A 26,438-nucleotide genomic window follows, 5' to 3' on the forward strand; every position below is an offset into this window, starting at 1 on the left:
ATTTTAAACACAACTGCTTCTTTGATTTTAAACTGAATATGTAATACTGAAACATATTTAAACATATTTTACTACTACACGGCTATGCCATAAAAGTACCAAATCAAAAAGATACACTTTAAAAAGATATTAGATTTTTATTACAATAATATCACATAAAAATCTTAGGATAAAAGTTACATTATCTTCTCTGTATATAATATAAGACAAATTTTGCATGTTTGGTAGTAACAGTAGGATCAGTTAATGCACAAATGTTCTACAAGGTAGCATCTGGATCTAAAACTAAACCATCATTTGCACAAGAAACTGCAAATATTGTAGATGAATAAATTCAGCAGTATAGCTTCATACATCATCAACTGAGTCTGAAGCTATTTATTTTTCTTTTTAAACATATCCATATTTTCTTTAAGAGAGAAATGAATGCTTTGAACATATATATGGCAGCTGAGAAGATCTTGTACCAACTTGCCTGCCCCCACCCCAACACAACCATCTACATCTTCTTTCAGTTCCCTGTTGTCATGGTTACAGAGTAAAGCATTTCTGCAAGGCCTGACCAGCAGAGCTCTGACTGCTGTTCAACATGGTGGAGAGGTGTCTGGACAGTCTGCAGTGATCCATGGGTAATTAACTATTAATGTGATATGTATATGATATATATCGATACAGTGAATGACAGACACGGGTATGATCAGTAAGGGGCCTGCTGCAATATAAAAGTCAATGTTCAAATGAGTCTTTTTGTGTTGTGTGTCACAGGTTCTCTCCCGGCTGGTACTGAGGCTCTGTGGCAGTGAAGTAATCCTCCAGGAAGGACTGCAGGTATTCAAAGGTGTGTCTCTCATCGGGCTCTCGCCTCCAGCACTGCAGCATCAATTCGTGCAGCGAGGCAGGGCAGCCCGGGGCGCAGGGCATTCGGTACCCCCTCTCCACCTGCTCCAGCACCTCGCGGTTGTTCATGCCTACAGGGGGAGGAAAACAGAGGGGTTGATGTAAAAAAAGAGGAGAAGTATTGAGTTTGGGTTTAAAAAAATATTCATGTTTTAGCCATGTAGACAGAAAAGTACACAGAGATGACTGTGGTAACACATCTCATCTTTCTTGGTTTTCAATTGTCTGCCTAAGGTTAAATAAAGTACAAAGGATGTATCTTTTGACATTGTGTTAATGATCCATCTATGGTGTAATAACAATATACAGACACCATAACAAATACCACCAGAGTTTAATGCAATAACCAAATAAAAAAAATAACCAAAACACACGAATAAAGGTTTGATTAAGAATGCTACCAGATCTGCATGGTCATTTGCTCTGAGAGTCACTATTTTCACACACGGTTTACTTTGTACATATTTTTTATTTCTTTTTTTACCGAACAAGCGCAGTCTTTCTTTGTTCTTTGATGAACAAAATTAAATGTGTAGCTCACTGAGGTTTCAAGACGCATGATTTTGTACCTGGGTATGGCACACGACCCTTGGTGATGAGCTCAGTCAGGAGTATACCAAAGCTCCATACATCTGACTTGATGGTAAAGCGTCCATATAGCGCAGCCTCTGGAGCCGTCCACTTAATAGGAAACTTAGCCCCTGAAACCATGGCAACAAGTGCACATGAATACTCTTACAATTAGGACAAGTTATGTATAAAAATAAAACCACAGAGGCAGTTATTCATAATTGTGATGGTGAACAGATCACATGGTGTTACCCTGTCGAGCTGTGTACTCATTGTCCTCAATGAGGCGAGCGAGGCCAAAGTCCGCAATCTTACACACCAGGTTGTCTCCAACCAGGATGTTGGCAGCTCGCAGGTCTCGGTGGATGTAGTTCATTCTTTCGATGTACGCCATTCCTGCTGCAATCTGCCAAAACAGAGCCACAGCTCAGAGTTCAGAGAGTTCACTTGTGTAAGTTTATCTGCATTAAAGACTTACCTGAGCAGCCATGTCCACCAACTGGGGCAGTTTGAGACTCTGCCCTTCTCCATCTTTCAAGAAGTCCAACAAACTTCCTGTGTATAGAGAACATACTGTACATCAGATGGATGCCTCTTGCCTGCCATAATAAACTGTTAACATTCGCACCACTGATTCACGTTTTATCACAGCATACATTAAAAAACAAATATTTACTAATAGAAAATTGCCAGTTCACCATTCTTTATTCAAATGCATTTGTTTATTAGATTTGGACCTTGTGCTTTTCTATTTGTCAGAGTATTGAAGAAAAACTTCTGATGTCATGGGCCACCTCCACAGGGAGGTCAAAGAGCATGCTTACAAACAGAAATTAAATTCTTTTGCTCGGTTGGAATTCACTTTTTGTCTCTTGGGGGCTTTGTGCAGTTGAACTTGTGGTCTTTTAATTTACTAAAAAGTCTCCCCTTGGGCCTAAAAGCAGCTGCCAATTTTTGTTTGCTTTCAATATTTTTTTTTGTAAGTGTAGCAATAATTGTCTTGCTACTGTTTAATGCATGCTATCATGGATGCATGCATATATTAAAATCACATCCAACCACAATAGTGAGTGTACAGTAGTGAGAGTCTGCCAGCTGGCCTATTGCTGTACCTTGGCTCATGAACTCAGTGATAATGTAGATGGGCTCCTCTGAAACGACTGCATAAAGCTGCACCAGCTTGTCATGGCGCAGTCTCTTCATGATCTGAGCCTCCTCCAGGAAGGCCTCAGGGGACATGGTTCCTGGCTTCAGAGTCTTCACAGCCACCTTAGTGGTGCCATTCCACATGCCTAGCATACAGACAGGGACGTTACAACCCCCAAACTAAAGAGCCCTATAGACACATTGTTTAAAGATCTATTCTAGAGCATGGCATTAAACTTATCTATCTCCATGGAGGCAAGCATGTGGCTTCTCCAGGCAAGTTACAGATCAGATCTGAGGACGTAACCCTGCTCATAGAAAGAATGCATGTATGCCAAGGTATTGAGCAATAAATATACAAGATAAGTTTAATGTCATACTGCGTAGTATACCAGGCAAAGCATCTCAATGGGTACAAGCTGGTATTGGACACCCAATGTGAAGCTACATGCGCCTTTAGCATTACTGTACAGACAATGCACACAGACTCTATAAATCCTAATATGCATTATTAAATCATTAAACTATTAAACTCATGCAATTCATATTATTGCTTGTGATCATGCACATGCCATGAGAAAAGATGGTGGTTTACTGGTCTTACACTAAAACCAGCTGCACCTGAGACATGGACTGGCCACAAGGAGATGCACAGCTCAGATGTACTGGAACATGAATACACATTTTGAAGACTGTACATAATCTGGAGTAATTTACAAAAAATACTTTATCAAAGCCAAAGACAGACACTGAATGAGACAATAGAGCAGACTGCAAGCCTGGAAAAGTTCTCTGTCTCACCCATCCACACGTCTCCAAAACAGCCCTGTCCCAGCTTTCTCTGCATGGACAGTGTCTCCCTGGAGACCTCCCAGGCATCCCGCCCCAGGCCCATGGTGAGTGGGGTGGAGTTGGGACACGGCGTGGTCAGGAAATAGCACAGTCCGTCATTAGTCCCTATCTCAGGCGAAGAAAGGTGTAGGAAGTAGAAATAGGGTTTGAAGTTAGGACAGTAGGTGGAGTGACAGAACAGAAAAGATGGAAAAGAGTTGGGATGGGGGTGACAAAAATGTGAGGTGAGATTATGAACATGCACATGCAACAACAGCAGGGGGCAGGATAATACTGTGCACACCTGGATGTCAAAACAACTTCATTTGGAGTCAACAATTCATGAATATTTTTGACTTACTAATTTGCTACCACATGTGAATACAATTTGAATAGACATTTCTGATATTTAATCACACATTTTAAATTTGTTGGGTATTAAATCATTAGTTTCACCAATAATAAAAGTTTTAAGTATGCATTAGAAGAGTTTTCTTTGCTCCAGGTGTGCTGTCCTTGTCCCTTTTGCCCACTGCACACTATCGCCAGTCCTACCCATCCAGACTTCTCCAAACTGGCCATTGCCCAGTTTCTTAATCAGCTGCAGGGATTCTCTGGGAATCTCCCACATGTCCTTGGTCTTCACTGATAAGTCGGCCAGCTTAGGCATACCCCGCTTACAACTGCCAATCAGGCGGCAGCACAGGCCCGCTGCTCGCTCTGACGCACAGAGAGAGAGAGACAGACACAGGGGAAAGAGAAGACAGAGAAGCAAAAAGGGGACCGCAAACAAACGTGACCAAATGGAGTTGTATCTGACTCACAAAATAACAACACTAAGACACATACAATCTACTATCCATATACTGATTTTTTTAACTCTTATAGTTGGAATACATTATTTGTAAACTGTATATTTTTTGTTAAAAAAGGCAAATCTGTGATCATGAGGTTAAACTGAATAGGATCTTAATTTATGCCTCACATCAGACACAAGGTTAATGGCATCAAATTTGGGTATACATTTTTAAGCAAAATCAGTGAAGATTGAATTTTAAATAGTTTTAGCAAGTAAGTAAGTAATTTTCTGCTTATTTAGTTATAATTTGTCATTACTGTATGAAGTCATGAAGGATTATTGATTGGAGAATTACTTTACACAGCTACATAGTCCCCTAGTCACGATTAACAGGTGAGTCACACTGGACAACAGCATTACCAGAAACAGACGCTAGGAGGCAGAGTTACACAAACAAACAGAGAAGGAAGTGGAGGGTGTGCTTTGAATTTCACTGATACTCAAGTTTAAAGACAGAAACTTCCCAATGTAGTTTCGACCAAAAGGAAAAGTGTTACCAGTGTAATGTTCCACCAGCTGCTGAACTGTGTCAAATTGCGATCTGGTGGTGATGTAATATCCTCCGTTGTCTAGTTTGCGGATCTTATAGTGCTTGACATGGTCTCCTTTTGTGTCGTCCCAGTCACGGATGGACAGGGAGTAGGCACCTGGGAAAGAAAAGTGAAAAAGTGCTATTTACATTCTGTGGTCCTGCAGTTAATTAATAAATACATCTATAATACTAAAAATAGAATGAGGTGGTAAAAAGTAAGAGTTTGGGTTTTGTTTGTTTTTTTTACATTTGTGAATATCTGTCTATCTCTCTAAATATAAGACTTCCGTGGAGATAGAATGGAAGTGAATTTTGTTCAGGGTTGTTAATAGGAACTGTAAATGATTAATGGTAGTGGTAGCAGTAACAATAGTCGTAATGGTGATGAGTAATTTGATTTTATATAGGTACAGTAATAGTATAAGTAAAGATGAATTGGACGTATTAAAATGAGGAACAGTACTATTATTAAGGCTTACAGTACTTCATTATTGTGTCTCTCACCTTTGGTGGTCTCACTCTCTCGAATGAGGAAAGTTCCCCTCTGGTTGCCGTGGCCCAGCAGCTGTCTCTCTGCATCCTTCCTACCCATCTTCCCAAAATACCACCTGTCACCATGACAACAACACACAGGTCACCACAGCAACAAATGCTTCTGACCCCCGACCCCTAACAACATGCCAATCATTTCTCTGGGTGTATGGTTTGCTGTTGTACTCACTCTTCAGCCTGTATGGAGTCAACAGGAGCCACATAGTTGGACGGGATGTAACCAGAGCGTCCCGTGTCCAGAGAGCGGGCCTCCCACCAGTCGCCCTCTCTGCCAACACACACACACTTTTGTTTATAGAGGCGCTGTTATGCAGGAGACATAATCTCCTTCATCAGCATATATTCCTGCTGCCATGTGAGCATGCAGCTCTATCTACGCTAGTTTGACTGTATGGGTGAACCTTGAATAGAGCTCAGGGTCAAACATAAAAAAAACGTGACGTTATTTGCTACATGTGGAAAACAACCTGCATACTATTTGATAAGCTGTTAGTTCACTACTGGTAAATACATTTATAACACTATGCTCTCAGAATACCTGAATAAACACTATATTTAGTTTTTAGCATCCTAAAATCTCCATTATTTTAACATTATGCTAACAGGTGTGTGATGACACAATCAGTGACACAACAATAATTTATCTGCCTTGTACAGTCATTGGATTAAATTAGATGCTTTATAGATTGCTTTATTATCTGAAAAAATAAAGCAGTACTAGCAGGGGATATTGGTCACTTGTCATTTAACATTATTTGTAGCATTTTTACTCACGTGTTATTAATAATCTGAAATTTCTCTCCTTTCTGAAAGGTGAGGTCATCTTCTGTTCGAGCATCATAGTCATACAGAGCTATGAAGAGAGTCACACCACCACCTGTACAAGAAGACAGAATCAAGCATATGCTCCAAATGTCTCCTATAATACCTGTCAGCTATAATAACAAGACATGTGTTTACATTCATACGTGCTTTAGTCCTGGTCCTGAGGTAAACTTGGTTTCATCCTGTTCTAGTTCTGGCTTACTCCTACTTTACTCAGTTTTGTTCCAGTTTAGTCCCAGTGATATGCTTGCAAATTGAACACACTCATATTCTGCTTTACTAGTTGCATTATTAAAACAATAAATAACAATAGACATTATTAACATCACATTTGGTCCTGCTCACTGGAATGTTCCACAGTATGGTATTACATACACAGTATGGTAGTATTTTTATTATGAGTTGTTCAAAAATATCTTAAAAATGTTTTCTCTGTTCTCACCTCTTCACAGATCTGACCTGTAATTTCGTCTGGTACATCACCTGCTTGTCTGGCACATCACCTGCTTGTCTGGCACTTTAATGCCATACTGTGGAACATTCCAGGCAAAACAGTTACACAGTGCATCTTTTACTAATGTTACTATGTACTTTCTGTATACATATAAATTTTCATTTCTTCATATGATCATGAACATATCATCATATCCTGAACTTGTTTTGGCTGCTGTTTCAGCTTTCTGTATGTTGAAATGTCAAAATAACTTTGTAATATCAAACCCAGTAATTTTTTTTTCTCAAATCATGCAGCCATAATAATGATCAATCTCTCTTCCTCAGACAGACCACTTGTCCACTGGTATTATCCTGCTTTGTGTCGGTGGCGTAAAGTAGTTTCAATATAATGGTTTATATTTTGTCTATATTTTCTTAAGCTATATTCGTGCTTCAAAATGTGTTATCGTGACAGATCTATTGTATCTTATTTTCACCTGTAGTGCATATAGACGATAAAAAAGTCATAATTGTATGTCTGTTGCTATAGCGTTGAGAGAGTTGTGTAAAATGTATAGTGGTTTGTACTTGTGATGCCTCCGGGCCGCTGTTGGACATTGCTGCTGGGGAAGACTGGTCCACAGGGGAAGTGGTTGAAGTCTGGTATGGTTGGAGTGGGGTCAGGACAGTATCGGGGGGTCAGAGAGGACACACCCCCATCTGTGTTGCTAAGAGACACATCTGTAATGGCTGCTGTTGTTTCTGCTGCTGCTGCTTTGGCTGACTTTTTGTGCTTGCAACAGGCACACCCCATAATAACGCACCAACACAGAGACTGCAAAAATCAAAATAACATGTAAATGCATTTATGTCTTTACATAGACGTGAGAAGTGACTATTAGCTACCCTAACTATGCCATTTTTAAATAAACTTTTATAGTACAGTCACATTTCCTCAATTGCACTTTTAGTATGTGTTTGACATTTCACAACATCGACTTTAGCAACTTCATATCTAATATCACTTAGGTGTAAAGTGACAATTTAAATGTATTTATTGTAGATAAATCTTGGTATGACTACAACTTTACAAGTGATTTTTAAAATGTTCTGGCAAACTACACTTGCAGATCAGGTTCATCATGAAAATGGGGAGAGTAGGATGTGGCCATAATGATGGCAGACATTGTAGTTGGTAGAAGTAAAATTAATTGCTGTAGTAGTAGTAGTAGTAGTAGTAGTAGTAGTAGTAGTAGTAGTAGTAGTAGTAGTAGTAGTACTAGTAGTAATTGTTTTAAAAGTATAGATCTTTTGCTGTGCATAATCAGGTTATATGAGTTGATTTGAGGGCACAATTTCTATATTCCCCTCACATGTAGCATTCGCACAGATTTGAGAAACTTGTCAAAGCAAATGTGATATAGAGTACGAATCTGGGAATGTGGAACCAAACAGGAGCAAACAGCAAAGAGAGAAGTTAAAATAAAAGTTAATTTCCCTTAAGCCACTTGTGGAAAAGGAAGTAAATGTGGGTGTAAGATACAGAAGACAAGTTCACTTTTCTTACCTGATGTTTTCCTCTGTCAAATCATCTGTCAATCAACATTTCCACTGAAAAGGGGGAAGAGAGAGCAGGGGTGAGTGATGGCAGCCCTACGTCAGGGCAGTGAACCAGAGGAACAGTTTCAAAGGCACTAAAGCATGAAGAGCCTCTCTAAGAGACGCGGTGAGACAGGCTACAGAAGAGGAAAGACAAAGAGAGATGTGAGGTTAGCCACTTCCCCTTTGCTTCTACAGTTTTGAGAAGGGCTTTTCTCGTTGGCCGGTGTGAAAAGTGTACAAGTGATCATGTCACTGGTACACTACAGATGAAAATGTCATAGAGCTGTTATGTTCTACAAAGGTTAAAGATTGAGTCAGTGTGAATTTATGCAAATCTGACTTCCAGGGTCATTGTTTCAACAGAGAGAGTATCCAGCAAACAAAGACAAGTGCCAAGGACAAGAGGAAAAAACATATTGAATTGTGAGCAAAACAGAACAGAACAATGATCACAGGTCTTTAAATCCTAAAACTTTCTAACCCCAACAATATAAAAATATTTTCTTTCATTTAGTTGTTCTTATGCTATTTTCATTGCTGGATCAGAATCATATTTTGAGACCTAGACTGTGATGACTGATCTTTTGTCAAACTATGATCCTTGTTTATTGGCCAACCAACCACCACTTGCAAAACACACCCCAATGTTTATTATTTATTTTAAAGTTTAGCGGCCCTTAGACTTTGTTAGACTGGGCATTTAAAGGTGCATTGTGTAACTTTTCTGGTAGATGCTTTTTTCTCTGTGGAAACATTATTGCTTTGTCTGGAATCTTTCAAAATGAGATATTAAACATGGAAACATGGAAATGAAACAAGACCAAGTTACAGGTCAGATCTGTGGAGAGGGAACCCCACGCACAGACAAAATGGCTGTTTTTCAAAATATTTTTGATCAATAAAACCACCTGTAATTGAATAAATGTAAGGCAGAGCTGTTTAATGTCATACTGTGGAACATTCCAGGCAGAGCAATGACATATCTACAGAAACAAGCAGGTGATGCTAACTGAGAAACCCCAACTAAAAAGTTACATAATGCATCTTTAATGTAACACAAAGACTATGTAACATGGCAGAATATGTCATCATTCAAACTGATGCTATGGGTCCTGGGATTCAAACCGGCAACCTCACATTGTACAGGCCCACCATCACCCCACCTACTGAGGAATGTGCAGGAAGTAACTCACAGGAAGAACAATAAAAGTTATAGTAGCCAGGGACAATGGAAAACTAACTGAATTCAGCTCTCATTTAAAATCATAATTAACTGGACTCGTATTTCTCCAAATGTAAAAAAAAAAATAAAAAAAAAATGTTTTGACTTGAAATCGCATGTTGCTGACACAGAACAGTTATTTGGAGGTGTGTGCACTTGTGTATTATCACACTGGCCATCGGGAAAGCTGCAGGAAGTTAGCCCTGTTAGAGTTTCCTGTCCACCCTTCAGATAGCCCCCCCTTTTCCTGGAAACTCAGGATAAATCCACACACTCACACACACACACACTAACCAGCTGTGGTACAACAAACAACCTAAAATGCACCATTCCTTTCTTTTCTCCTGATATTTTGCTTTTTGCCAGTACCCGAATAATAGGCCACAATAATTACTCTATCGACTTAATATGTTTTAGGGCTCAATGTTTAGTGTAGGTACTTTTTTTCTTTGTACAAGTGAGACATTTTTGGTAATTTTTTCTGCAATATGATAAGATTTGAGCGATAGAAGCCTGAATTATGACCTCGTATGACTCATTCTAGATACAAAATAACATACTATATATTTAAAAGACTTTTTAGATATAATTGTGCTTCATGGTTTATCATCTATATTTACTTATTTGGCAATATATTGCATGCCATATTTGTTATTGTGACAGGCCTATACAAAAAATCTACCATAATAAACTTGCATATTCCTTCAATCATGCACAATCAATATCTTGCTGTATTTGGGATGACCAGAAAACATGCACATTATTATACATGTTATGACACACATACTGGAAGCACAGACAATAGCTTTATAAGAAGTCATTGTTCACCTCAGTTTTGTTCCTCTTGGCTGATGTATCTGCTTCAGTGTACCCAGAGCTGTAAAAATCCAGAGGAGAAATAGATAAAAACAAACAAGACTTACGGTAAATAAAAGGATAGCACCTGCCTTTGACATAAATATAATATATGAGCATGAGGGTGTGCATAGTTTCAGGGAGGTTAGAACAGTTCAAATAAGACTGTTCATGTGAAAAAAGTTAAAGTTCCTTATTTCATAGAAGCCAAGTCATGAAAATAATGAGTTACAGTAGACCAGCCTATGTATATTTCGGGAAAGTGGACAAATCAGTTTGAATTCATTGTGTAAAACTTAAATATTCAAATCGTACACTATAAAAGAAGAGAGAAGGCAAAACTTTATGTAGTAAGTACCTCTACATTATTATAAACAGGCCAAAGTTTATGAAATGTACTATTTCCTCTATTAGGTCAAAGAGTAGCAGGTGTTTGTATGAGGCCTTTCAGATGTGGACCCAAAGAAAAGCTGCATGTTGTAAAAGCTGTAACATCATTTGGTTAAACCAGAAATGTATCAGGTTTGTAATACTGAGATATGTGCAATATACAGTGGTGAGGCATAAAAAGTAAAAGTAGTAAAGTAATGTACTTTAAATATAAACTGTAGGTATTTGTACCTTACTTGTGTCCATTTTCAGTGGATACTTTTTACTTTACTACATTTCAGAGCAGGTAATCTGTACTCTGCTACATATTTGAACAGAAAGTATAAAAATATTTTTATTATTGTTTGAGATCTGCTGAAAGGTTGAGGGGTTTATATCATAGTTCATAGTTAAAGCAAACAAAAATATACAAATAAAAACAGCTAAAAAAAAATAAATAAATCTATCAACTCAATTATTTCTATTGAACAAAACTCATCACAAATCTTTGTCAAATCAATATATTTGAAGTTTTATTAAATGTCAAAATATGTGCAAAATACGTACAGTAGGAAATGCTGGCAGTATATGTAATTTTCGATCTTTGAGCTATTTCAGTATTTACATAGAAATATAGAATATATTCATGTAAGCTAAATTTACTAGGATACTTGTATCCTAGATCCTGAAATGAAAGCTGAACAATACTTCAAGTAAAAGCACAGCAACTTTTTACACTGAGTCTCTTATCTCAAAATGGTTCCAGCCAGTGTTCTTGGGACATAAATATAATGGATATAATGTACAGTAAATGTTATCCTAAACAATGTGAGGAAGCCTGTGTGGTGTGACCTACAACACACAGATGCACAAGTCCAGTCTTTCACTCAAACCTGAGCTTTGCCCTCCAAAACTCACACGCACAAACATCCCGGGGACACACCCTTTCCTGCACAGCGGGCTGCAGATAAGCCACCTCATCAGGGGAATTAGCTTGGAGAAACAAAATATTCACAAACTTCTCATACTTTCACACCAGCCAGCTCGCAATCTACTCCTTCATCAGATTTTTCAACCTCTGCTCTTCCTCGCCTGGTGACTCCTGTCCATATAGCTCAGATTAGGAGGAAGCCCCACAGGATGCAGGCCATGTTTGGAGCAGGAATGATAGGACAATGGGAAGCAAGCTGTCACTGGAGTTACACACTCAAAATGTAGGATCGGGACGTCCTGTTTCCAGATGATGTCATTCTATTCTCATCCAACTGACTGGTGCTGTTTTGATGGTCACATAGTGCATAATATCATGTCAATAAAGTATCTCTCTCACTTTCATACTCACTAAAACGATCTCATGTTATGAATGATTGGTTTAGAATAAATGGTTTAGCATAACTGACCATTCAACCATAAATGTCTAAACTAAAAGAGACGCCCCTTTCCTTCCTGCCTTGCTTCATGGCTCAAGACAGGAACCAACCTTGCTAAGAAACAGGAAGAGATGAGGTTCGGCCTTGGTCAGTCTAATCTTTTTTTTTTTTTACCTACCCATCCTTCAATGTCCCCAGATTACTTCCACAAAATCTTGGATTAGCCTGTTTTTAAATTATGAAAATGAAAGAGTAACAGGTGTTCTGTATCAAAACAATAGATTGTGCTAGGAAAGCGGAGCTCGGGCTAAATGAATGGACATAAAGGATGCACCTAGTCCTGCCTTTTCTTCAAATTCATAAATCCCACATCCAGGTGCCTCAATGGCTTTCTTTCTTTTCCTGACAATCTTTCTCTTCAAAGAAAGAATATTTCAAGATAATGGTTGTATGCCATTATTGAGCACAAATGTCTGTTTCTATGCAAGTAAATGTTTCAACATTTCTTATTTCTACATAGCATCCTCCGTGGTGTGAGTCTACCTCAAACTGGTATCAACTTCCTTAAAGTACTAAACACTAAAGTACTTCTCACAGCCTCTTAATATAGGACAGTCCTACTTAATGCAGTCTACAACACGGTGATGTTGATTGCTTGGGTGATTGTTAAAGATCAGTGTCATTAACTTGCTGAACATTTGTAGAAATTTGACATAAGCTAGTGAGGTGGTGGATCCAGTTGTAACCATAAGCGGAGCCATAAGCTTCAGGTCCACAATGAGATGTTTGAAAGCAACCGGCTTGTTGTTATAGCCATAATAAAATTGTTAAAACTTAAAAAAGCCTTACCATAAGTGTAGATCCAGGTGAAGTCAGGGACAGGAGATGAGCACTAATGCCAGCCTGAGGTGTGTGAGTGGGGGATGTGTGCGCGCGCTGTCCGGAGGCTCCTGGACGCGCACTGAGGTCCGCCCCAGAGGAACGCGCCCTGGCTGAAGATGCTGTGAACTCTGCTACGCTATTGAATTTGAAGCAGCACCGTCTTCATTCTTATACGCATAAAGGTATTACACTAACAGTTGGATATTTTACTAGTTCACTATTTGAAATGCAATTTTGTTGTTTGCTGCAATTTGTGAAAGTTTGTTTGAGTGAAATGTCACTTTCATGAACTTCGAACAGGAGGTGTGATACAGGAAGGACTGAAAAAAAAGTGTGATATAGCACCAAGACATGCTGTATGCACGCGGTTAAGTATCAGCATAAAGGGACACAAAATATGAGGACCTCAACGATGTCCGGAACTACGCAAAGCAAATTAGTGCATTTAAAAAGTATGCTCAATGATTTAACGCTGTAAGTCAGCTGTGAGCTAAGACGCTAAACACCTTAAAGTCTTTGTCTACATCTAGTGGTGGGAGAGTGCAACTACAAGCACAAAACACGTTTGACACATACCGGTAATTCTCTGGTTTGACACCTTAAATAACGAAAAAGAAACTGGCACAACTAAAGAAGACCAAAAGTATTGCATAAATTAGAAAAATTAAGTAAAAAATGTGGAAATTAGAGAAACAGAAAAGGGACCTTAATATTATATTTTTAACAAAGTAACTTTATTGTGTAGAAAAATACAAGGTAGTCCATTTTTATCATATATTGAGGTATGGGGGTAGTCTGATGAGTAGGACAGCAGTCACATAAATAACTAATACCTACAGTGATGATTTGTGAGTGATATGACATCAAGCCAAGACATATGTTTGAGGTTCGGATATGTTTAACTCAAGAAAACTAAATATGGAGAAATTCAGTGCAATAAAAGTAACACATTATCCTTGTCGCAAAGCAGCATCAATAATTAACACTGAAAAAATAACATATGCAAATACAAGCATTCATTGTAGTGTGTTACATTTGTGCAAAATCATGAATTCACTTTTATCACATTTGTGCTACGGTATCTCAGCTGGCTCAGCATTTGCAAAGTTGTAGCTGTCTTTCATATTTTGAATGTGTGTGTGTGAATATGTCATCTCATGTAGTGCGTTATAGCTCGTAACGTGTATAGCAGGGCAGCTTGTAGACGGGCCTCCATCACTATAAGATTAGCATGAACCTGTAAGCACACATTAAATCATTACACAAACGTTTTCACTCAGACTAAACAGATATTTGGTTGGTTGGTTTTACTGTACCTTCTCTGAGTGTCGGAAATGTATCCAGAAGTCATGGTAGATGCGTGCTGTGGTCTGCTCTGGATGACAGGCCATGGTCTTCACAAATACTTTGAGAGAACGCTCCAACAATATATTGACACTGCCATAGTCATAGTCATCATAGCTGTACAGAAGTGAGCACACATTTTGTTAGATAAATACAACAATATAAATAAGATAAGATAAATAAATAGTTTTTGACACTCACCGAATGCCATATAGACAATGGATGTAGTTCCAAAGAGCCTTCCTCAAAGTGTGTGTATCAACACCCTCATGCATTGCCATCCGGTGGTAAGTCATGTTACTGACAACCTGCAGATCAAAAGTGTCACATTTGAAGAGCCCATAACTGCTATTTTTTTATGTGTTATAATGTTGTTTCCTCATCACAAACATACCCAGAGTTGTGTTTTATTTCATTCACAGATGTTTAAAACACAAACTCTGCATATTTAGGCTGAGTTCTTCTCTCAAACAGAAAACACTCTGGTCCACCTTGAGAAGTCATGTGGTAATACAGGAAGTGCTCCACTATGTTTTTGAACTGGATTACACACTCACTAGAATCATTTGGATAATTTCAGCCCTGGATTTGGCAATATCTAATGAACTAAATGTAAAACAGTAGCTATTAACTAAAAAACAACCACGTCATGAAATTACAAGCATGGAACGAAGCATTTTTAGCTTTGGAGATGTAGGCAGACTAACAATAAAGGGTTACTCAAACACATGTGAATGAAACAAAGTGACATTTGAATCTTTATACATAATCCAGTATTTTCACAATACACAAAAATGTATTTAATACCTGAAACTTCTCATCCAAAAGCTGTCCCATGTCAGGCAAGAGTCTATTGACCAGAGAATAGCCATGGTCCTCCCAGGAATAGTCCTATTATACAACATATAAACACATATCAGTTTGCACAGCAGAAGGTCGACTAAAGACTGTATGCACACAGTGTTTAACTTCAGATCATAATCCGTTTGGAGACTGTGCTGTACCTGTGCTCTCATGGTGGTGGGACACTGCTCTCCTCTGGGTGCAAAGTCCTCATATCTAAAGTCTGGATCCTCCACCAGGCACCGCACCATGTCAGGGGGGGCTCCACGGACCACGGCTGGATAAACGGCAAGGGTAAATGGTGTCATAAACATGGACTAAGCAAGATAATCACAGAACAACGGAAGGTGGAAAAAACATGTACGTACCAGTGGGAATGCTTTCGCTCCTCTCCCTTTCAAAACGAGTAATTATTTCCTCCTGAGAGCACTCTTCCTCCTGCTGTTGTAACTCCACCATCCTCTTCATCAATACTTCCACCTCCATGGCTCCGTCCACCAGCTAATCAACAACAGTGCACCACATTGTTCATTAACCCAAACACACACACAACCGCACATATCTATGTAATGACAAAACCGGTGCAACAGGTATGAGAGCAAACGTTTTTCAAACTAACTGTCATCCTTTAGGAGTTTTTTATTTAGTTCAAACATCAACAGACTCCTCGTTTGGACTTAAGTTGGTGAGATAATACCTGTGATGAATATAAATATGGAATTGCCTAGTGTGATTTACAATCAAGAAGTAAAATTTTGAACCTTAAAAATCTCAATCTTAAATCTTGTATCTTAAATGTAATGATCTTAACGGTGTTTTGGAGAAATTAGTAGTTCAACTGGTCACTTTAAGTTTGCAACAAGTTGAAAACATTCTTCAGAATAGTATCATAAACTAAACAGAAAAAACCCAGCGACTATTAAGATGGTTTTGGCTGAAGTTAACCCATCATGAACAGAACGAGCAAGGTGTAGTATATCAGTATATGATATCTGATAATGCCATTGAAATAGGTGTATTTCTCAGAAAAACAAGACTGAGTAGTAGTAACTATTTGAAATAGACAGACCTCTTGCCTGCCATCCTCATGAGTGGGACTGTGGGGACTTCTGGGGACATGACTGGGGGAGGAGGGCTGGAAGGTGAAGCCTCCGATATGGTCGGACTCAGGGTTCAGGCCACAGCCCCACACAAAGGAGCAGAGTGAATGAGCATGCGCCAATACCACAATAGCGTGTATCAGCTCGGCCAATGACCAGCGAGCATCTGCCCCAGGACACACCAAGGCCTACAGGGAGGAAAATTATGTTATCTTAACTCTACAAAATAAGTACATATAAACACTGAAATCAGTCATGATGCAAATTGTAGTTTTATTTATTCTGGACAAAACTGCACAAGTTTGTTAAGCTTCAAATTCTTAAACTTTAAGGATATCCATAAAACATTGCAATAATCTGTATTTCTACATCGGATCCGTGGTTATAATGTTCTGCTTGATTGGTGTATGAATATGTGTATCAAATTATTTTTGGGCTCCGTGTGGCAGCAGTAAAAAGAGCTCCACAGTCTTGGCTTGTGTGCTTTTGTGTGTGTGTATCTGACCTGGATGTGCTGCTCTGTGATGAGCCAGGGTCTGTGTGCCATCAGTTTGTTGAGGGTCTGAAGGCTGCGCAGTTTAGTTGGAGCCTGCTCCAAGCCACTGAGCCAGCTCTCCTCACCGCCCGCCTCCAAGAAACTTGCACTGTGCTGTTGGACCAAATATGAGCAATGGTGCCTAGCTGAAGCCTGCACATAATCAAGACAACTGTGTTAAAATAAGGACTAGAGTTTCAAGAAAAAGAACATGTTATGGAAGGCTAATGATGTAGTATGAATAAACCCTAAATCTGGAATAAACACAAGGTTGAAGCACCAAATTAAATAGACTCTACCACAAAAGCTGAGAAAACAGAAAAACAATGACTAATCACGCATGTGCATATTATTTTAGCTGACACAATATAAGCAAAGGCTGTCATTTTCTCTAGTTCCGCATTTTGCATTTTTTGTGCACAAGCAAATACAGCAGTCGGTTCAGGTACTACTATGTATTAACAGTGCACCATTTTGGAAGGAGGATAACTGCAATTATATTTGCAATGACATTTGAGACAAGACCAAAATATTAAGTGAAAAATACAGAACTTCAATTTGTAAATATTTACGCTACAGATACAATGCACAACATTTTCTATATCTCTATATCGCTATTTTTCTATAATAATACTATGTATGTTTTTTCTTTGCAGAGGACAATTTATTATATAAATCATTACAGTTTTTGTGATTTGGTAACTGCGCCAACTCAAATGGCAGTTTTGATTAAATTATAATACATTGTATAACCACACAATTGTATCTCAGTGGTTTCCTCACCATAACAGCGATGTAATGTCTCCAGTGACGTGGCAATGGCCCGTCCATCTCCAGCAAAGCATGCTGGGTCCTCAAAAAGCAGCTGAGGTAGGCTGGGTGAAGAGCCATGACCATTGTGACGTGGTCCACCCGACCCAGTGAGAGGAAAGATTCAATAAGGATGTCCTGATCAAGTCCTTCTTGCAAAATCTAAAGGAGGAGAGAGTAAGACTGAATGTAAGATGATAAAATAACATTGCTCTTGATCATTAAAGGTGCACATGGCTTTAGGGGAGTCTCTGCCACCTGCTTATCTCCATGGAGATGTCATTGCTTTGCCTAGATTGGAATATTCAACAGAATGACATTAAACTTATCAATCTTCATGTCACCATTTTATAGGTCAGATCTGTGGATAAGCAATCCCACTCCCAGAAAAGCACATGTTTTACAAGCAATTAAAACAACAGTAATACATTCAGTATGAATGTTTATGTCATAAACATTTCATGCAAAGCAATGACATCTCCATGAAAACAAGTTGGTGAGGGACTCTGCACCAGAAAATAGCACAGCTTTAAAGCCATTTCATCAAGCAGTAGATTTTACAGAGAACAACAGGGTGAACTAATATTAAGTTTGTGCACAAGTGTATAAATTCTATACACTCTGAGAGCTTTGTAAAAGGGGTTAAACGCACCTGTTTTGCTGGTATAAAGGCACTAGGACCTGAAGCCAGCGCTCGAGGTACTGCTACCCCTTGTTCCTGTGTTCAAAAGAAGACGCTTCATCAAAAGCTCATACTTAAAAGACATCTATTGCATACCATTTTAATATACTTTGTATCTGTTCACACATAAACTATCTTCTGTATATTTAGTTTTCATTATAAGCTAGACTGGTTTAAATAGATCTGCTGGTGGCTCCAACGCCCTTAAACTTGACTGCAAAGCTCCAGCCTATGGTAACTGGAGAGGGCCGTTTCATAATCGAGAATCTCATAAACAAAAGTTACACTCACCGACATTATTGGCGGAGGAGCCGTGAATAAAAACTCCTAAATCTGTTTTCCCATCGTTAATCAATGAAAATTGAATGTGCGCAACCAGTAGCTTGTAGCTTCTTCAACAGATGAAAGTGATATGATCGGGTTTGGATATTTGTCGGGACTCAAAGAGGGGGCGTGTCCGTCTTGTTTATGCACACCAGAGCAGGTCTTGCATCACCTACCGTGCTACACAGTTCAGTGGCTGATGAAATACGCAGTAACAGAATAACAGGTACAAAACTGGGCTTGATTTTGATTAAGACCGCTTGAGGATAAATTTGTTTATTCTTTAAAAACAAAAAAGTTTAACAGTAATATCGACAGTAATAGCTAAATTGGAGCAAAGTCTAACATCTAACTCATTTTCAAAGAACGTGTATTTATACTCTATTTTGTGGTCTTTGAGCCTACCGTGCAGAACATATGGTGCAGAACCAAAGACTTACCTGCGCTGACCGAAGCAGCTCGGTGGCCTTCTCACGGACCTCTTGTAGGGGGCAAGACAGTGATAGCCGGAGAAGATGCAGAAGTGTTTTTTGACTGAGCCGGTTCGATCCGGGCCGGTCCAAACCCAAACACATCAAGACACTGTCGGTGAGCTGCTCCAGAGCCGTAGCCCGTTCCTCCTCGTTTCTGCTGCACAGCCGAGATAAGCTCTTGGCTGTCGGTACAATGTCAGTCTCTGATTCGGACTGGTATCGAAACTTGCGGTCAGAAGAAGAGACATGTCCCGTTGCCCTTTCTCCATTAGACTGCCGAGAGAAGCCTGCTGTGGTCCCACTGGCCATAGTCCTGGTCCAAAGCTGCCCTGATGTTGGGGTGATGGGACTTTAAAGGTTCCTGTTTATCAGTGCGACCCCGCTACGCTAACGGCTCTTAGCTCAAGATCTGTCCCGGTTAGTTTACCAGTCAGAGAGGTTTAATGAACAGCCAGATAAACGTGAACGGATCGCAGATTTGTTTTCCGCGCTGTCATTCGTCCTGAAAATTAAACAACGCCGATGGAGCACTTCCAGCTTTTCCGGATTTCCCTTCACTCACCGGCTTCTTCGGTCGGCTTTGCTCGGCGCTAGCTCACAGCTAGCCTTGCTGTAGTTCACTCAGGACTTCACTGTTCTGACAGCGCACGAACAGTGGCATTAATGCTGTAAACACTAAACACTAAACACTTCTGCATCTGAGGTCTAAATAAATGCTTGTTTGTTTTAAAAGCACGTTAAAACTAGGAAATGTACCTGCTCCGATTTCATTCAGGGTGCTCTGCTAGGGTGCTCAGACGGATACATTTACGTCTAATAAAGCAACGTCATCGTGACGTTGCATGCTGTCAAGAGTCTTATTTTATTTCAAGAAATGTGTATGTGTGCGTGTGTGTGTGTGTGTGTGCGCGCGCGGGCGCGCGCGTGTGTTTGCATTTTTGTTTTTTGGGGGGTTTGCGGTCATGCTGCAATATTGCACTCAACCCCCAATGTAATAGGCTAAAAGTTATCAATGCATGTAGTATAAATAAAAGAATTATCAGTTTTGCTGATGTAAAATAGGCTACATTCTTGTAACAATATTAATGACTTATTGATGTATTATTGTTTAGAAGCTTTTTCTCTTAGCTTCCCATGCCTTACATCAGTGAAATCATATTTATACAGAAAACATAGGTTACAATTGTATTATGATTAATAAGAGATTGTATAGAACAATAGACTAATTACAATATATTTTAGAGAAGATTTTTGACTTGCCATTCCTTCATTCAATTTCAAACAATGTTATTTGGTGCCTTTTTAAAGAAGCAGATGACTGTAGAAATTACTGTAAACAAAGATAAGCCTGACAAGTGAACAAGACAGCGTCTCAACTCTGAGCACAGGCAGTAACAACTACAACTCTCTTTAGTGTACCAACACCGTTTCCCTATGAGGGAAGACTTTTATTAACAATTACACAGCCTGGCTGAGGAGAGCGACCTTCGGAGCGCACACACTCTCACGTCCCCATGACGACTGGGCTCTGTGTGTCTCAGGAGAAGGCTGGAGGAGGTGGTTTCACACAGGAGGGAGAGCTCGGGCTATAGCAGAGGTCAGGGTGTACAGACAGGCTCATTTCAATATATTACAGAGAGAAAAGTGAGGGAGGGTGACATAAAGCCTCAGACGATCTTGTTCTCAAGCAGAGCAATCCTCTTTGACATACTCTCTAGTGAGGCATTAGTCAAGGAAGACCACAACAAAGACAACAATAATCCAACAAGAATAAGCATTCACACACCACTATATTGTAGCTATAGACTTGTTGATTGTCAAAGTAAAGGATATATTTTTTCGTCAGGGCCTGTAGAGCATCTTCTACTTTCTTCTGGAACTTTACAAGGGAGTCACATTCACAAGGGTCTTCCTCTGGTTGAAAAAAAACCCCAGATAAATTAAAACTACATCTTTACATTTGGAAAACATGTGGTTATGCTTAATGTGTATTGACACCTTGACAAATGTTGATCTGCAACTTTTTGCCGATCTGAGTCATTGTTTTAAAATCGGCTGTATAGAAATAATGTTCTCCAACTGGCTCAGAGGCAATCTCCTTGAGTTCGTCCTCCACTGCATTCCCCACTCCAACAGCATACATCTTGATACCTACAATACAGACAGGCCACCTCTTACAACATGACAGCTTTCACACAAAGAGCTAATCTCTTGTGTCTCATACCAAGCTCCTTGGCTTTTTTGGCTGCATCCCCAATGTAATCCTGGCTGCGTCCGTCAGTGAAGACAATGCCCACCTTCGTGACTCCAGGCCGAGCTCCCTGCATAAAGCTGAAGCTGTTGTCAGTCAGGAAGCGCAGGGCCTGTCCAGTCATGGTTCCACGCTCCATGTAAGCCATCTTTTTCACAGCATCTTTTAGGTCCTTCTTATTGTTGTAGCGTCCCAGAGGGAACTCCTGCAGAGAGGACATCAGTTAAAGAAGGAAATGTGGTAATAAATAAATTATAATTATAAATAATATTTCCCTTGTGGATCAATAAAGTTTGTCTAAGTCTAATAATTAGGGATAATTTTGTTACACTCACTTACCTGTTTGACAGCGCTGGAATATTGGACCAGTCCTACATGAGCCTTGCTGTCAGAAACATCAAGTTTGTCAACAATCTGGTTAATCCATTTCTTCACCAGTTCAAAGTTCTCAGGACGGACACTCTTAGAGCCATCGATCAGGAACACCACATCTGTGGCTGCGCTACTGCAGGCTGCAGACACACATGACATGGAGCTCACAGATGTCACAATAAGGCCACTCAGGTCAAACTACACTGAGACAAAACCCATTATTCACAACAGGAGCACAGGCGCACTCACCACTGCAGCTGCGACCATCGTCCATCAGGGTAAAGCCCTCTTTGCAGGCACACTTGAAAGATCCTGGAGTGCTGATGCATACCTGCTCACAGTCATGGTCCCCAGAGGCACACAGGTCCGTCACTGTTTATGTGTGCATGCAGAGCACACACCAATGTGGAGGTGCCACACATAACCAGCAGGGGGCGATGTTTTGGGTTAGGGGAGAGAATAAAACTATGTCAGTTTGAAACTCTAACAAAGATTTTAATGATCCACTGTGATCTGCTGTAACTCAAATATATCACCTATATGTCAATAATGAAAATACATTTTGTGCAGGACAACAGTGGATCCTTAAAACAACTGATAAAAAGAGTAGAAAAGCCTTGTATGAACAAAATATAGTCTAGTTTAGTACTTCTACTGCAAACATGAGGCACAGGCCCACTTCTCCGACATGCAGCGTGCCCTTGGACCAGTCATCTACAGCACACCCAGCTGCTGCAGAGTGAGTGGCAGGCAGCAGTTAGAGCCACTGCCTCTGAGCGCCAAAGGGCACATCCAATTAGATGATTAATAACTCACTCTGATTTGGTAATTACAGAAAAATCACTCTCTCACTCTCACCTCTTAGATTTAAGGAAAGATTAATGAATAAAGACCCAATTTGGGTTGTTGGTCCTGCCCAATTGTCCTCAGGATATTTTATAAATAGCCTTAGCATAAGACGAATGGTATGAGACAACTTGCATACAGAAGGCAGGCAGACACCTTACCCTGAGGAAAGGGATGCAACCATACACAGTTTATGATATTTTTCTTACTACGCCTATTACTGTCACTCCTCCCCATCCTCAGGTCTTCCTCTAATAACCTGGTCTTACCACAGAAGGCCTCCTGAAACTTCTTGGTGAGCTTCTCAATGACACTGTAGCTCTCCACGTAGTCCACGTGATCGTCCAGGGGATCACTGGCCATCTGCCTCAGAGTGCTCATGTCCACACGACCCACCCCAATGGCAAAGATCTCAATGCCTGCATCACGAGCACGCTGAGCTATGTCTTTGACGTTGTCCTGAGGGCGCCCATCTGTAACGATGATTGCCACCTATGACAAGCATAAACAGTAGATGTTAAAACTGAGAGGGAAACTCTTTGGGAACATCTGAGAACTTGTCTGACCTTGCTGATCTCATTGGACTTACGAGCTCCCTCAGCTTCACTAAAGGCCACATTAAGAGCAAACTGGATGGCAAGGCCAGTCATGGTTCCTGTGGACAGAGGCTCAATCTTGGTCACAGCCTTCACAAGGCCAGCTTTGGTCTTATGTGTTTTCAAGGACACCTGCAAAGAGACAACATTCCACTCTCATTTATACAAACTCAGTCATCTCTTTGCATGACTATTGTTCCCTTGTACCTCATTCTTCACACGGCTGGCATAGTTGACCACTCCCACCCTGGTGGCGTTAGGTCCCACATCCAGACCCTCAATGACCTTGGCCAGAAAAACCTTGACTTGCTCAAACTCAGAGGGACGAACACTTCGGCTACTGTCAATGATGAACACAAGGTCTGTGGGGCGCGTCTTGCACAAGCCTGCAGCTGCATTTTGACAGAAAAAACTTCAATGAAAGGGACAGTATTTTAGTCCAGGTCTGAGGTACAGAAGGAGCACATTGAAAATGTAAAGGAAAAGGGGTGGGAGGAGTGTGGCATGAAAGAGGCACTTAAGAGTGGCTGGTGAGGTTTAAGTTACAGAGAGAGGAGAGCCAAAAACAGGATGCACAAATGTACCAGGGGTGGAGTCTGGATCACTGGACATGTAAAGGTAAATTAACCAGAAAATATGGCCAGGATATCAAATTACTCATGCAAAGGTAGTGCAAGAACTGAAGCTAACACACTTGCAATTCTACCAAAAAGATATAATGTAGTTTAAGTTAAATAAATTATATTATAAAATATACTTAATTGTCTGTACAATATAAAATCAGATGTTGAAAATAAAACGTCCAACAAGGTATTGCAATTTAGGACAGTTATTGTTATAGGGATGAATGATTTCTTGTGTATGTAATTGGCCATGCAGATTTATGTATGACCAGGAAAAATGTCCCATTACTTTTATAATTCAATGCTTGGACACAGGGGAGGGTTATATAATTACTAAGTACCAATACACTTAAATTAGCAATAACATTAAAATCATATGCCTAAGTATGAAAGTATGAAAAAAAAAATTGCATTTTAAGTATTGCTTTGCAACTTTGTCCACTACACTGCTTGAGCCTGTAAAATGTCTTGCCAAAACAACACTGGTCAACACTGCTGCTGAATTTATTGTCATAACTCTAAATCTTTTGCAATTCAAAACTTGTTTTAGTTTTACTCTTTTCATTGCTAAACAAACAAAAATTACAGAAGACTGCTATGACTCACAACATGAGCGTCTGAATTGACTGTCTTGGGTTTTTCACAGAATATAGATGAAAAGGCTGAGGCCAGTACTTACCCATGGCTGCGGCTGTGCGCTGGTCAGTAGTGGTGTGAGCCCCTGTAAGGCCCAGCAGCAGCAGGAGGAGCGGGGTCACAGTCATGATGGCAGTGCCTGGATGAGAGCTCTGGAGTCAGGGCAGAGGCAGCTGCTGCGATGGGGACTGCCACAGAGTGAGACTGAGCTACTGTGAGCCGAGGGTTATCAATGCAGCTTCTTTACAGTCAGCCCTCAGACACCCTCCTGTGTACCCCCCATATGTGTGTGTGTGGGCACGCAGGGGAAATACCTGCTTTGGGAGGACCTTACAGTGGGCAGGGAAACACAAACACCTTGATATGGGCAGGTATATGTGCGCCGCCATGGCCCATACAGTACGTGTGTCTGGAGGTACAGGAGCAGCTGGGGTTTGGTGCAGTGCAGCAGTCGCCCCAACTTGGATTTGGCCAAACCTCAAATAAACACCAATATGAATTCCTCTTTTCTCCCTGTTCCTTGGTACAGCAAACACACATTTATGGTGCGGAAGTAACGGAGAGTCACCAAACACAGTCCACAGTGTTCCACCTCGCGGCATGCTGGGATATTATGCATAAGCACATACTTTACTATGAACTGGTCCTAGTTCAAATGAGTTCAGTCGCAACTTTATCAGTAATTTTACGTGCCACAGTCATTCAAAAGTCATTCCTATCATTCCATTTACATATTATAGTTAAACATTATTGATTGATATACTGTTAGGTTGATGAATACTATTGTCATAATGAAAAAAAAGGACTGAATCTAATATATTTAATTCCTAACAGATTTCCCCATAGCTTCATCAGGACTGTCAGGACTGTCAGGTCTGTTGCAGGCCCCAGTGGAACAAACACACAGAGAAAATACACTTTCATCATCATCATCATCATCATCATCACCACACGCGCACAGACACACACAGACACACACACTTCTATAATTCACTGAATCCATGTCCGTCCAAAACAGAGGTGCTCTTTTCCCTCAGCATCCCTCTGCCCGGCTCCGCCCGCATTCCTCTGGACCCCTCACACACCTCCATCACACACCAGCGAACAAGCCGCAATTCAGAGGCAGTCTGCAGGAAAAGAGCAGTTAGAGTGTGGCTGCACTGTAACTAACAAGACACGGTCTCTACTAAAAAAGACATGTGGCAAAGTCAACAGTGCACGTGTGTGATGGACTCGAACATGAAAGGTTCAGCTGTTATTCCTGGACAGCACTGCGTTTTGGGTATGGGCCTTTGGTGTATGGCACATGACAACACACACACATATTTGTGTAAATATGCAAAGTTCTACTACACAAATCACACAAACTTATGTAACATGTCTACTGAGCGGCCCCACAAAAATAAACATACCTGCATCCAGTGAACCACAGTTTTTGTGGAAGAGGATGTTTTGCATATTTCCTAATCATAAATTGAAGAAAATTTGGTATTTCAAGGAATTAAGAAAAAATAAACAAACTTTTCATTTAAAAGCACAATACAAATACAGGCAGTAGGACTAAACTAAAAAGCTGTAATATTTGAACATTTAAGTCATTGTAGGCTTATCTAAACATAACCAAGACAAATCAAGTGTTTTCCACACAGAGGTATGAGTTCAACAAACCAAATTTAAAATGACTCAGCCACATGAATATTATAAGTCTGATATAAAATAGTGTATTTACTGAAAAAGACTGAAAAAGAAATGGTTCCTGTAAAGTCAAATACAGCGTTTAAGGCTGAATATAGAATCATGTCCCACAACAGCTGAGCTGTGCCAGACCCAGTGAGCAAACTATGAACTGTCTCCATCAATCTGGCCTTTTTACACTTCTGAAAAGACATGTCACTTCAGCTCAAATATTATCTGTCCCCCTTATATTTTTCACTTGTAGCACATGTTTTTTAAACAAACCGACCAAATAACACACCTGAAAATCAACAACTTAATGGTTTTGAAGTAAACATGTTGAGGTTTGGAGGATCTTGAAACCATATTCTGGCTACTTCAA

The 26,438-nt window shown here is 40.0% G+C and overlaps 3 protein-coding genes across 8 annotated transcripts; all 3 read right to left on the minus strand.

Moving 5' to 3' along the window:
* Positions 1-117: 117 nt before the first annotated feature.
* Positions 118-13,200, minus strand: yrk (Yes-related kinase). Of its 3 annotated transcripts, none has more exons than XM_055157055.1 (14): positions 12,915-13,200; positions 10,300-10,348; positions 8,215-8,258; positions 7,236-7,482; positions 6,162-6,264; positions 5,557-5,655; positions 5,340-5,443; positions 4,801-4,950; positions 4,000-4,164; positions 2,580-2,759; positions 1,946-2,022; positions 1,720-1,873; positions 1,467-1,598; positions 118-968 (listed from the first exon to the last, which is right to left on the minus strand). In XM_055157055.1, the coding sequence occupies exons 4-14, from the start codon at positions 7,459-7,461 to the stop codon at positions 760-762; spliced, it is 1,599 nt and encodes a 532-aa protein (XP_055013030.1). In that variant the 5' UTR covers positions 7,462-7,482; positions 8,215-8,258; positions 10,300-10,348; positions 12,915-13,200; the 3' UTR covers positions 118-759. The 3 variants fall into 3 exon arrangements, with proteins under 3 accessions (XP_055013030.1, XP_055013031.1, XP_055013032.1); XM_055157056.1 differs by having other exon boundaries at positions 8,215-8,383; XM_055157057.1 differs by lacking the exon at positions 4,000-4,164 and adding an exon at positions 3,415-3,570 and having other exon boundaries at positions 12,915-13,196.
* A 459-nt stretch (positions 13,201-13,659) lies between these two features.
* Positions 13,660-19,886, minus strand: sesn2 (sestrin 2). 3 transcript variants are annotated; one of them, XM_020932548.2, is made up of 12 exons: positions 19,026-19,135; positions 18,553-18,765; positions 18,232-18,297; positions 17,553-17,741; positions 16,740-16,922; positions 16,204-16,422; positions 15,503-15,635; positions 15,296-15,411; positions 15,099-15,182; positions 14,493-14,599; positions 14,264-14,408; positions 13,660-14,184 (listed from the first exon to the last, which is right to left on the minus strand). In XM_020932548.2, exons 2-12 carry the CDS (start codon positions 18,556-18,558, stop codon positions 14,098-14,100), a joined length of 1,335 nt encoding a protein of 444 aa, XP_020788207.1. In that variant the 5' UTR covers positions 18,559-18,765; positions 19,026-19,135; the 3' UTR covers positions 13,660-14,097. The 3 variants fall into 3 exon arrangements, with proteins under 3 accessions (XP_020788207.1, XP_020788206.1, XP_055013026.1); XM_020932547.2 differs by lacking the exon at positions 18,553-18,765 and having other exon boundaries at positions 19,026-19,886; XM_055157051.1 differs by lacking the exon at positions 19,026-19,135 and having other exon boundaries at positions 18,553-19,016.
* A 659-nt stretch (positions 19,887-20,545) lies between these two features.
* On the minus strand, positions 20,546-24,668 carry matn1 (matrilin 1). 2 transcript variants are annotated; one of them, XM_020932591.2, is made up of 10 exons: positions 24,426-24,668; positions 23,331-23,515; positions 23,094-23,255; positions 22,797-23,019; positions 21,931-22,053; positions 21,649-21,821; positions 21,283-21,514; positions 21,057-21,209; positions 20,892-20,972; positions 20,546-20,775 (listed from the first exon to the last, which is right to left on the minus strand). In XM_020932591.2, exons 1-10 carry the CDS (start codon positions 24,508-24,510, stop codon positions 20,726-20,728), a joined length of 1,467 nt encoding a protein of 488 aa, XP_020788250.1. In that variant the 5' UTR covers positions 24,511-24,668; the 3' UTR covers positions 20,546-20,725. The 2 variants fall into 2 exon arrangements, with proteins under 2 accessions (XP_020788250.1, XP_055013035.1); XM_055157060.1 differs by lacking the exon at positions 21,931-22,053 and having other exon boundaries at positions 24,426-24,667.
* Between the last annotated feature and the right edge of the window lie 1,770 nt (positions 24,669-26,438).

The sequence above is a fragment of the Boleophthalmus pectinirostris genome, unplaced genomic scaffold (assembly GCF_026225935.1).
Source record: "Boleophthalmus pectinirostris isolate CB_2022bp ecotype Guang Dong unplaced genomic scaffold, ASM2622593v1 HiC_scaffold_21, whole genome shotgun sequence".
NCBI classification, from domain to species: Eukaryota; Metazoa; Chordata; class Actinopteri; order Gobiiformes; family Gobiidae; genus Boleophthalmus; species Boleophthalmus pectinirostris.